Here is a 13096-nt window from a genome sequence, read left to right as displayed (position 1 = left end):
TCGCAATTTTAGGAGACCACTTGCATCCTATGGTCCGGATGTTGTTCCCGGACAATGACGCCATCTTCCAGGATGATAATGCACCCATTCACACAGCTGGCGTTGTTGCAGCGTGGTTTGAGGAACATCGGGATGAAGTTCAACACCTCCCCTGGCCCGCCCAATCCCCAGATCTCAACATAATTGAACATCTGTGGTCCGTCTTGGAAACACGACTCGATTTCCACCTCCATCCTCTCTCACAGAACTGGCAGATGCCCTGCACGAGGAATGGTGTAAAATTCCACTTGCTACCATTCACGACCTCTATGCCTCCATCCCACGTCGCATCAAGGCTGTTCTGAAGTCGAAAGGTGGCCCGACACCAAATTAATCTGGTTAAGTTGCAGTTCAGGTGTTTCCATTTTTCTGATCACCATCTGTACATCCGAAACAAACTGTCCTCCGGATTTGAACTCGAAACCGGGACTAATTGGCCACAAATGCGATACGTCTGCCGACTCACTCACAAAGGACTCCTGATACATACTTTTAATATAATTGTCAAATTATCAAGAGTCATTTGAGAAGGACAAAAAGATACACAGTTGCACAAGTGAAAACATTATACATAATTACATATAGACAATTTCAAAATACTGCAGAATACAAAACTAATGAAGTCCAAGTTTGTTCACTACGACTTTTGTTAGTCCAAGTTAAAGAAATACGACGACATAATTTGCACATCAATTTTGAATCCACTTTGGCTCTGATCTATTTATACATAAATAGATACCAAAGATATTTCTGATTTCAGTAAATGCCTCTTGTGGGGTTTGTATGATTCCCTTCCCCCTTCCCCCCAAAAGTACGGTATTTCGATGTATTTTATCAATAGTAAACATCATTAAAATGAAACAATATTTAGAATTTTTCTTTGATTGCAACTGCATAACAATAATAACAAACTATAAAAAAAATCACAAAAGAAACATTCATAAACTTATAAAAAACATAAGCTGCTTTTGTAGTACAATCTCTTTGAGTAATGAATGGGGAATTTAGGTCTGAATATAATATGAATAATATGCGGGGGTGACACGCCATAACCCACAAATATATGTTCATCAAGATTTTACGAACACTTACACTTTTACGAACATTTTTCGTTTTTTGGTTTAAACCAGTTGGTTTTTTGAAAAAAAAAAAAAGTTTAAACCAGCCAACCCTGGATATAGATGACTGAGATCTGCATCTGAAAATATAAAACCTCAGCTGAGGCCACGGGCATTAATCCCACTGCAGACATGTCCCTTCCAATATTTGTAAAACGGTTTTTTGCCCCCCTTCCCCCCCCCACACAATATTTCAAGTACAGGGTTTTCATAAAGTCTGGACGGATTTAATTTGCTTATATTTTTCGTAAAAATGCTCATAATGAAATCAAATAAAGTGCAAACGGTAGCGGAAGGATTAAATTTTTTGTTGGCAACACTGTTACCGTATCAAAGATGGCGTCGGTGAAAGAGAAAGCGCAATGTGTTCTGTGGTACGCAGAGCTAAAATCACCAATTCTGGTGTGTCGAAAGTTCACCAAAGAGTTCAAAAAGCCGGCACCGACTGAGAGTGCAATCCGAAAGTGGCATGCTAAGTTCTTGGAGACAGGAAGCGTCCTGGACCGTCCTCGAAGTGGGAGGCCGCCAACATCGCCTGCAACAGTGAGCAGGGTAAGGGAAAGCATCATCAACAGCCCACAGAAGTCGATTCCTAGTGGCGCCCAGTTGGAGGTGTGGCGGTGAATAAACTGAGCTGGTGCAGATTACAGGTAAAAATTTAATCCTCCCGCTACCGTTTGCACTTTATTTGATTTCAATATGAGCATTTTTATGTAAATTATAAGAGAATTAAAATCCGTCCATACTTTATGGAAACCCTGTACTTTAGGTTAACTATGACCCGAAAGAAGCTCAACCATGTAGCACTTTCCTACGTTCACAAAACAATGTTAGACAAAGTGGATATGAAAAAAGTAGTACTAAAGTTTGTTTCCAATTGTGAAGAAAGGCAGTCAGGTTTTGGTCAGTTTGAAGCTGAAGGTGGAATAAACTGTACAGTAGCAAACTTGTTTTTGTTTAGATAGTGAGCACCAAAGCGAATTTAGTTTAGCTAAAACTACATAATTTTCAACTATTTTTTTTAACTACTATACATTATCAGGGTGTCTACTAAAATTCCAAAATGTATTTTTCGTGACCTTTTCTTCACCAAATCATAAAATTTCCTAACGTTTTCAAGAGCAAATTTGGGTGCGAATTAGGCCGAATTTTCATCCATGCGATAGAAACGTACTTTGCTTGCGATTTGGTAGCGTCTAAAGCCGACCATAGACACTTTTGGTGGTGAATTTTGACGTTTTATAGAACGAAATTTTTCAATCTGTACTTCATTTGTACAGTTAAAAAAAAAAAAAATCGTGACCCAAAAGCTAAATTTCGTGACTTTTTCGTTGACTTTCATGACCGTTTTCTGATTTCGTGACTTTTTCGTGACATTCGTGACTTTCGTGACCGATAGACACCCTGATTATCGAGCCTCATTTACATTAGTTGTAAGCTTGTAGGCCTGAAACCTGTTTTGAGTATTCACTTCATACTACCTTTTATCATTATTTTGTTTTTTGACATACACTTGGTATTATTTAACTAAAATTGTAAAACAAGGTTGAATTTTACGGCTTGAATAAACGAACAAACTGTAAAATGTGTGTGTGTTTTTTTTAACTTTTGTTTGCTTTTTAAGTCAAAAATACTTTAAAATGCAATGTACGAAGACTAATTTTTTCTAAATTTTCCGGGGAAAGACCCCAGATCCCCGGATTCCTGAGGGATGTGACATATACCACAGTCCCCTGGCAGTCTGTCCCCCCAAAGTTTATGTGCCGCTGGCATCAATGGCTGAGGCTATTTAAAAAACTGAATAAGGACTGTAGAAAAGGGATTGGTTATACAAAAAGTTCAAATTTTGTTACAAACACAATCTGTTGCCAATCAGATGAATAAAACATGTTAATTCAAACACACACTATCATGTTTTGTGAGCAAAGAAATGAGTAATGTAAACAATGGATCAGAATAGCTGTTACTGAAAAATTCAGGGATCCAGAAAGCAATAAAACTGCTATTTCAAGTCTCTTCAGAATAAAACGGACACGGTTAAGTTACCCATAAATCAGAAAAACACACTCTTTGAATTAATTTATTTTTTAAAAAATCAAGGAAACTACGTCTTAACTTAGACCGATACAGTATAAATATAATTTGAAGGACATCATCCACAGTCTTTCCATACATTTTTCTATGATAAATTACCATATTGTTTTTAATACTAACATTTTGGCCGTTTGCAACGCCACCAGACGACGGGAGATGCACAAAAAGCAGTGCATCAGTGTATGTGAGCAGGTAGAATGAGGTTCCACTGCAATGTTATTTTGAAGCTTCCAGAAAGATAGGAGAAATGCGTGAATAAAATGGAGACTTTGTTGAAACGTAAACAAAAGTCTGGAGATTAAAAGTAGGAATTAAACCGAAAGTTCATTCATAAGACCCAGGCGTATTTAATTGAAGGAAAGAGTTCTGTTTAACTTGCGATGTATCAAAGTATAAAATTTTATATTATTCACCGAAGTGCCAAAAGTCGTGGTACTGCGGTGGGGAACTTGTTGACAGTGCAGGAATATAATGGAAAACCAGTCAAACGGCGCGAAGCAGTTTCAGTAATGTCAGTTGTACTTTTGTGAATGCAGTGAAACGTTGTGTACTATAGTGATGACAATCCGACGGGAATTATAGGAGTTTGAACGCAAGATGGTAGTTGGTGCTAGACGGATGGGGAATGCGACTTCGGAATTCGTCCGAACACAATCTTTTTCGCTCCACAGTATCAAGCACAGCCTATGAGTAAAGCATTGGAGGTATTAGAACCATACAGTGGTCGCCTACGTGTTGGCTACAACGGCAACATCTTTGCAGACTCAGCCGGGCAAGCATATAAGCATCAGTGCATGAAATGACAGCAGAAATTAATGTAGGATGTACCAGCAACGTATCTCAGTAGTCAGCGCAACGCAACTTGATCTCAATGGGTTACTGCAGCCCCAGACCAACATGAGTGACGCTACTAACTGCTGGCCAATGGCAGTGGCGATTTTCGTGTGCTTGGGAACACATCAATTGGGTCTACATAATCGGCAATGTGTAGTGGTGGTACGCACAGATGGTAGGGCCTAGGTATGGCGTATGGATCAAAGCTGTCAGTCAACATGGCACTCACCAAGCTGTTGGTGGCTTCGTAATGGTTTGGGGCATGTTTACATACCATAGTTTGACCAGACGTTGACCGGTCATCGCTATGTTCAGCTGGTTGGTGACCATCTATATCCTACTTTTGTCTTCTTGCACTCTGCCAATAATGAGGCTTCCTAGAGTGATAATATGCCAAGTCACCGGCCTGCAATGGTGCATTACTTGGCTTGATGAACATTCTAGCCACTTGTAACACATGATTTGGCGCCAAGGCTCACGACATAAACATTGTCGAGCATACATGGGATATCATCGAACGGGTCATTCGTGCCCAAGATCTCCACCTGCAACCACCGCCCAGTTTTGGAATACAATCGAGGCTGCGTGACTGCATCCGTCCATCGAACTACCAGCGAGTTATCGCGTCTGTCTAGTCGAGATGCTGCATTCCTCAATGCTCAAAGAGGTCCCAAACGTTATTAGGTAGGTATCCCATGACGTTTGCCTCTTCAGTATATGTATTCCTTGCGTTCGCTTTCAACATTCTGATGGTTAGTTTTTAGCTTAAGAAATGGAGGAAACTTAAATTCTTGACAAAAACTGATAAAACTAAGTTCGTCTGATCCTTTTAAATGCTGCCTCGATATACCAAGATATTCCAGTCTACTATGACTAACACTAGGTCAACATCCAAATACTGTTTTAATTGCATCGACTATCGAGTTACAAAAAAAATAAGTCAGTTTTCAGTACGTGTACGAACCCTGAATTGAGTTTTGCTACGGCAACAATGCACTAAATGTAACCGACGAGTTGTGTTTGTCGCAGTGTCCCTTTGTAACAGAATAAACGATCCAACAAATTGACATTCTTACTATTTCACTTATGCATGATCACGCTTTCCTACTTAAATCTTAAAAAGCCAATTCTACACAGAAATATTATATAATAACACTGAAGGGCAGGGAAAACAGCTTAGCTACTTACCAATGGCACTAGAGTTGACATTATGAACAATGGCAGCATCATAATCGGAGCTCTGTGCATTACGTATTTTCTCCGCAAAACTGCAATCATATCTCCGGATAAGAGCTATCCACTTCCCTGTGAAATTGTCAATGGATCGGTTGGGTGGTTTGATGGGAACACAGGCATTTGGGGGATCTGCATACATTACCATACCCTGAAAACAAGACGTGAATATAATCTTCAAGGTGATTACTAATTTTAAGAGCTTGTAGCAAGCACAAACTCTTCACTTAATTCGCCTTAGAACTACAGAGTTTATCCGTGAAGTAGCAGGACTGATTTTTCCCAGCCAAAACGGAGGGGGATGTTACTGTGCTGGTTGGGTGGTGGTGGGGTCTTAGCTACCCGCCGCCAGTCGTCTCCAAGCCTTCACGGAGTGTAGATCGAGTTTAAGGTGAATCCCTTTCAAATGTCTTGTCATCATCTCCACAATGAATCGTTTGTTAGAGCAGCGTTACGCGATGAAATTTTGTGTCAAACTGGGTAAAAGTGCGAGTGAGACCCATGACATGACCCAGACTGCTTATGGGAGATGTCATAGGTTGAAAAAGTGTTTTTGAGTGGCACAAATTGTTCCCGGGGGAAAGAGTTGAAAATAAGCAATGGTCAGGACGCCCTTCAACGTCGAAAAATGACGAGAACTTAGTGATTAAGTATGCGGATGATATCAGAACACTTAAACTTGCCAAAAACGAGTCGCCCGTGTCCGTTCAGCAATCGCTGGATCATGGAAGCTTCCTCACGACAATGTGTCGAGCACACCGCCTTTGCAGTCATGGAGTTCCTGACCAAACACGGCATCACACAACTTCCCTAGCCACCCTATAGCCTCGATGTCGCTCCTGTAGATTTCTTTCTCTTCCCCCGACTCAAAAGAGTCATGAATGGATGGCACCATGGCTCGGTCCAGGTCATTCACGAGCCCTTAACGAGGGAGCTGAAGAACATTCCAGTTTTTGCGTTCCAGGGTACCTTCAGTGATTGACAGAATCGCTGGAAACGCTGTGTTGATGCAGAAGGCGCATATATTAAAAACTATTAAATCGGTTTCAAAATTGAGATTAAAAAAAAAAAAAAAAACAGTCCTAATACTTTCCTGACAAACCCTGTAGATAACTACAGTTCGAGCAATGGTAAAAAGGTGCCCACGCTTGGATAAATTTATTGCCCCTTTTGTTCTAATTTGAAGCGCTTGGATAAATTTATTGCTTTTGTTCTAATTTGAAGCGCCTGGATAAATTTATTGCCCCTTTTGTTCTAATTTGAAGACGCTGACTCAAACTTTTTTTTTTTTAAACATATAACCATACATGGGGTCAACACTGAATAACAAATCTAATATTGTAAGTTTTCGTTTAACATACAGAATTACAAACATGCAATAACCTGACGTACGTAGTGTCATTTTAAATATAACTTTATGTTAGTTTGACAATACTGTTAACCTAGTGGTATCATGGAGTATGTCAAACAATATTCTCTAGTCGGTATTTTCACGGGTTTTGCCTATTAGTTTAACAGTTACAAGGAGATATCACGATAAATGATCTACCCTGTATATATAATTTAATAACTACTGAAAAGTAATCAATGTTAGTAAAATACTATCAGGGTTCATTTTAATATGGAACGACTCAATTTCTAGTACAATTTTGACATGAAATAAAATATCCTCAAAACAAAGGACGCCTACAATTTCGTATTAAGTTATTCCTTATTGTACCAACCTTGAGTCCATCGAGAGGAAGCCTCTCCCCGAACCTGGCTGGAATGTCTGCGAATCCCACCCCATCGACCTGTTCATGGGTCTGCTGGGAGTAGACCAAGACATCCGCTCCGACCAGCGCTACATGGAAGAGGACGAAGCAATTGATAACTGTGGTGAGGTACAGCGCTGTAATATGGCGTGGCAGGGGGCACTGAGGATACATGATGTTCACAAGTTGATGTTTTTACAACTGCTCTCCTCCATGGAGGCAGCCTTTATAAACAAGGTTTTAGTCTCACATTGGAAGTTCCACGGCATCACAACTAATTACCGTAGCCTGTTGATTCCTTTGCTCAGCTTCACGAGGGCGACATTTGTCTGCAATAGAATAAAACAAAAAAGTTACAATGTAATTTTAATAAAGAATTTTATAAGTATTTCAGCAAACAAATATTTGATATCGAGAAAAAAATACATCAGAATGCACCTTATTTAGTAAAAACAGTTTTCAACACAGAGCTGCTACTTATTGTAATTTTGTTTTTGTGGAAAGACATTTTTTCAAAGGTATCTATAAATGTATCTATTTCTAAGGAGTTTGGTTTACCAAAATTTCATTTATATATTTACTCTATCCGTGTCCACCGAGGAGACAAAAGAAAAAAAAAGTCAAAAACTATAGGGTGGCACCATTGGCGGATTAAACCAAACGTCTAGGGAGGGGCTCTTCGTTGTGGAGTTGGATATGTTTCCCGAAATCCCCCCCCCAAAAAAAAAGAAGAAAGGTAAAACGGATTCAGGAAAAGAGGGTACAATATATTACTGCTGCGGAATTTTCACCACAATGCCCCCTCCCCCGAAAAGATTTTCTGTCTATAGGTCTGGTCGTGGCTATGATTTACTAAATATTTTGCTAGAAAAAATATCAGGTTAAATATTTTTTAGAACGCTCATAATGTTTCTGTATTTTAGTAAAATGAATTAAACAAAGGGACAAAAGAACTTAGAAGTTACACTCAAAACACGCTTTTCGGCGAATACCACCCAAGGCGTATCTGTCGATATAATATTGTTGCAATCTACGACAATGTCCCTATGACATTTAAAAGTGCTAGTCCTTTCAGCCGCTTTTCGCCAGAACGAGATCGCAACCACGTTTTCAGTCGGTGCAATGTGGATTAAGATCGTTCTGCACTGGCCATGCTCGAATGCAGGGTTACAAGTTGAGTTGATGTTGAGTTAAACGTCCCTTTCAGCAGCGAAGCTATATGAGACCTACTGATTAACGTGGAATCCGTACCACAGGGTTACAAGTATGCGCAGCAGTTTTCGAATAGTCAGGTGAAGATCTTCGTCGTTGGTGGTCAAGGCCTCCAAGACAGTCCGTGATAGAGTTCCACCTTCTTCTTTAATTCTCTTCCATTTAGAAGTGCAGATTGCAAATTCAGAACTAAAGAGGGAAAATAGCATTTTTTCTTGAGTTCCGATAGTTTTGTAAAATCTTTCTGCTAGAATGCGGAAGTTGTTGCTCAGAGTTTAATCAGTTGCGCGTGTTGGCAATAAAATGTTGAGTCCGTATACATTGAAAACTTCCTGTGCAAAACGAGTTTTGAGATCCTCAACAACCGACTCTATAAACTGAATGTAAATAGTTCTTCAGTAGTAAGATGTCGTGTCATCTGCCCTGAAGTTCATACAATGTGTTTGTCTTTGGGTGAGATGAGGAGTTTGAATCTGCACGTCGACACTAACAGCCATTCTGGACATTGCTTCGAAAGTTGCCTTAAATTCTTTGTTGTTTGAACGCTTCTTGTTTAATGCTGCGATAGTGTCCTGAATGGCATCTGACGTTGCGTTCATGTCTAAATTTGTCTTCTGCAAAAGTCGATTGAGGGGAGGGTTATCGTGAGAACACCCTGAAGACAAGTAATAGTTACGATAAACTCGCTGTCGTGCATGGCAGAAGAAAGTGCCCATACTTTGGCTGCTGTATCTAACTCGGACCACTTGGAACACACTGTAGAGCCTCATTTATTGAAATTTAAAGTGAAATTGTAATACCACGTCGTTCCGTTCAACCCATCTCGTTTCACACAAAGTCTCCAACTGGCCACTAACCGTAAGCTTAAGGACCATATTAAGTTTTGAGATGCGGTGGAAAACGCAATGATCTCTTTCGTTGTTTCCAGACAGTTCCTCACGCACTGTACTGACGACGACCTGAAGATGGACAAGTTGAGACTGTGACTACAATATGAACAGTGCAGCGCGTTTGAAGCCTCCTTCTGGATCTCCTGCACTGCCCGGCGACTTTGTGAGGTCGTGATGGCGCGCAACCATCTGTACCAATACCAACGCAGTAATTCGGGTCGAGTAAGAAATCTCGTAGCAAAGATAGAACAGTTTCTCCAATTTTCCCTCCAGTCAGTGAGAGTTCGGGCGGTTCTGCGTCTTCGGATTCCGAGCTCGAACCAATGTCCTCACCTTTCAGCTCTGCTGGTGGAGGATCAATGAAACCGAAGCAGTCTTCTTTTATTTCACCCATGTGTTCGTACCTTAGAATCAAAGACAGCTTAGATGTGTGCGAAACGACCGTAGTCTCATCAAACATAATAGAATAAAGCTGATCCTCTCGTACTCGATTGACAATTTTATAGGCGTGATTTCTCATCCACAACCCTCAATGAGGGCATTTTCTGTGGTTTTATTGGCAAAAATGGTCCTTTTCGATGCTTTCGTCACTACAAGGCATTCTAAATTTGAGCAGTTCTCGAAAATTGCCCTCGTTGAACGTAGTTTCTGCACCGTCACCACCTGAGGTCAATTATCCGCACCAGCATCGTCCCTGTGGCCTTGAAAAGCAATGCCTTGCCTTCCAAGGAATATCACGTTCCGCAACATTAATTTCAGTCTGTCGCGATTTTGGATGACTTGTCTTCTTGACGAGTTGATTTGATTCTCGACTGATTTTACTGGTTCCCAGTAGTTTCTCAGAAACGCTTTTCCGACCTCAAGAGCGTTAATGTGATATTGTGCCTTGTTGTGAGTTTCTAAAATACCGTAGAAAGTAGCGAATTTCTTCAAAGGTTTAGTTCCAAGAGTTTGGAGGGGCACGTTTCTTTGATAGCCCCCCAAAAAACCCGTTGCAAAAAGTGATCAATATTTACAGAAAAGATCCCTCTCCTTATGGGAAAAAACCAGCCATGGATAGTTTTCCAGACGTCCTAGCCTCAAGTAACACCGTCCTTCTTCCTGAGATTTATCTGATATTATGACTCGAGTTATCGTTAGCGTAAAAGCGTCATGCCGGATAGATACTATTTTAAAATAGAATTTAAAGAATTAACCCTCTTTTGAAAGAATGCAAGAACGATCCCAAACTTTCGTTCGTGTGGCGGTAAGCTACAAGCGGCAGTGTGTGTAATTCTAATATTTTATAGGGCTCTTGGGGGGGGGGGCATCGCCCCCCTCGCCCCCTCCTTTAATCCGCCCCTGGGTGGCACGTATTCAAATATAACAGAAACATGGTGAATGAAGTAGTACTTTAACACAGTTATGAAATACACGTACACGAACTAGCAATTATTACACTATGTAACATATCGACAGACCTCACTACACCTTGAAAATAACTTCCTCCAAATGTCCCCCGTTCGCCTAGAGGCACTGCTAAATGTGGCATGGGAAGGCTTCCATAGCACACCTTAATATATATCCTGCGGAATGGTGCTTATTTCATGGCGATTGGCAGTTTTAAGTTCGTGAACTGTTTGCAAACGACAGGCAAAGACCTCACTTCAAATAACCCTCGAGCAGTGGTTCTCACACTTTTCGATAACGCGAACCCCCAGTACATTCGGAAAGTGATCTGCGGACCCCTTTGCACAGCTATCTGAAATTTCACATTGTATTCAAAAATATACTAATTAGAATTACCACTGACAAGAAAAAGATCAAGAAAAATAATGCAATAAGTAATTTATTCTAAAGATACATGGTTGTTTCCTAGTGAACGAAATTTCAATCGGAAATACAGTAACTTTCAAGACTGGAAATCAATGTCTTTCTTTCTTTGAGGGAATCCACTTGATAAACAATGTTCTCAAATGTGGGATCACTAATGTGAGGAATGAAATTCTTTGTGCTTTTCCATAATTCACTGAAATCTGGAATAAGTTTTGTCACTATTAATCTTAGGTTCGATTCCACATTAAGACGATTTCGCTTTAAGATTTTAATACTGCAAAGAGCAGAAAACGTCTGCTCACATAAGTAAATGGTAGTGAACGGTATCAGATGTTGCAATGCATTTTTAGATAGCTCTTCATACAACGCACATGCAAGCAAAACCTACAAAGTTCATTTTCTTTGAAAATGTTTTTCCATTAAGTATCGCAGGATAGTCCCAATGGCTGCTCTTGTTCGGTGTTAGAGATTCATATCTTGTATGTCATGGATTTCCATATTAGTGAAAGGATTTTCATTCCAACCTTTACCAGGTTGTGGAACAGGGAAATATTCTCGAAAATTTGCACCTAATGCTCTCAAGTGACCTACAAGTGTTTTGTGCATTTTAGCAGAAAGTTTTTCACTTGAAGAATCAATGAAATCCTAGAGCACTGGAAATGATAAATAGTTGTTTTGTACTCGTACTGCTCACAGCTGCAGTTTCTTAATCTTAAAATTACTTTTTGCATAACAGCTCTGAGTTTCATTTATTAAAACACATTTCAATTTTTAGACATCGTGGACCCCCACGGGCCCCACTGCATTAGAGGAAGAATCCGGAGCTGTTAAATCTGGGGTTACGCTACATCGCCAAAGTGGGATATCACACGGTTTGGAAACGTTTGTCGAGTACAGTCATATTTTGACGTGCTGTGTGTGCAGTTGCACCACCATGCTGAAATCAAACGTATTCAGCAACCTTCTTGCATGCAATTCCGAAATAAGGGAATTCTGTAATATTTTGCAGTAGTGGTTGGCATCTATACAGTTCCTACACGTCCGGTGTCACCCTTACCCCCCAAAAAAATACGGACCAATAATTTCACATATGTCAACTGCGTACCATACCACAACTTTTGGATTCGCCTGGGGCTTCTCATGTGAACGTCGTGGATTTTCCTGAGACCAAACCGGAATTTCTGCTTATTAACAATATCCAGTCATGAAAAAGTTTGCTACATTGGACATCAGCGGTTGTTGGAAGAACAGTGGTTTTCGGTTATTCATTGCAAGAATGTCAGTACGGTTGGCAAATCTGTTTCACCTATTAAATCTATTAATGTCTATCAACTCTTGGGCCATTTGCAGTTGACTGCAACTTCAAATCACCCAGTAAGTGGCCCAATGAAGGTCGCAACAGTTGTAATGTTTGTGCATGGCCGTGCTGAACATCTGGGAAGTGTTCAAGTGATACGTACACTCGGTTCCAGGTTCCCACACGTTCGAACACTTTTTCTCCAGCCTTGTGACTGCTGGCTTAAAACACTACACTGTGCCTCTTACGTACAGCCACATGGCGATCACAAGTGTTCCGTCGCAGTATCCGCTGAGCTTCCATGACAGAACCAGTTCGGATAACGGCTTCCATCGCAGCAATTCGCGTCTGCGCAGACCACCGCTCCATGACATACTAATTGCCTCATACTCTCCTATTCGGCGATGCACGCATGCGCAACATTCGTACGCGTTATTTGGCCAGGGTTGTCAACTGCAATTGGTAGATACAATACGCGCCACCCTATACTTGTTGGATCAACATCAATTTTCATCAGAATGAAGAGGGTCAAAAGGTTAGAATCGAGTGCATTGCTGGAGGTGATCCATCCATGGGAAGTGACAGAAATCAACCATTTCCGATGTTAATATTAATCACTATAAACTAAAAACGGTTAAGAGGCCTCATCCCGGCGAAATTAAAATACCGCTAATTTTACAGTAATTATATGGTATCTTCAAATAGATAAAAGATAATTGAAATATGGAACAAGAGCGCCCTAGACAATATTATTTTGTGTGAGGTACTGTTATCACAAGTCACCTAGTGGCTTTCCGTTTTCAGCTGTTT

The 13096-nt window shown here is 40.5% G+C and overlaps 1 protein-coding gene across 3 annotated transcripts in view; it reads right to left on the bottom strand.

The window, feature by feature from the left end:
* The window catches only part of gzl (godzilla E3 ubiquitin protein ligase), an 80202-nt gene that overhangs the window by 28184 nt on the left and 38922 nt on the right, over positions 1–13096 (bottom strand). For 2 of the 3 annotated variants that reach the window (XM_081769940.1, XM_081769941.1), the window contains exons 2-3: positions 7043–7401; positions 5274–5469 (exon numbers count right to left, since the gene is read on the bottom strand). In XM_081769940.1, coding sequence (XP_081626066.1) covers positions 5274–5469; positions 7043–7246 — 400 coding nt within the window. In that variant the 5' untranslated portion in view covers positions 7247–7401. Of the gene's footprint in view, positions 1–5273; positions 5470–7042; positions 7402–13096 lie in introns of those variants that run through there. The other variant, XR_014132817.1, reaches the window with a different exon arrangement.

This window comes from Thermobia domestica, chromosome 8 (assembly GCF_964235325.1).
Source record: "Thermobia domestica chromosome 8, izTheDome1.hap1.1, whole genome shotgun sequence".
Lineage (NCBI taxonomy): Eukaryota > Metazoa > Arthropoda > Insecta > Zygentoma > Lepismatidae > Thermobia > Thermobia domestica.
Note: the sequence above shows the minus strand (reverse complement) of the source record. Positions and strands in the feature narration are given on the sequence as shown.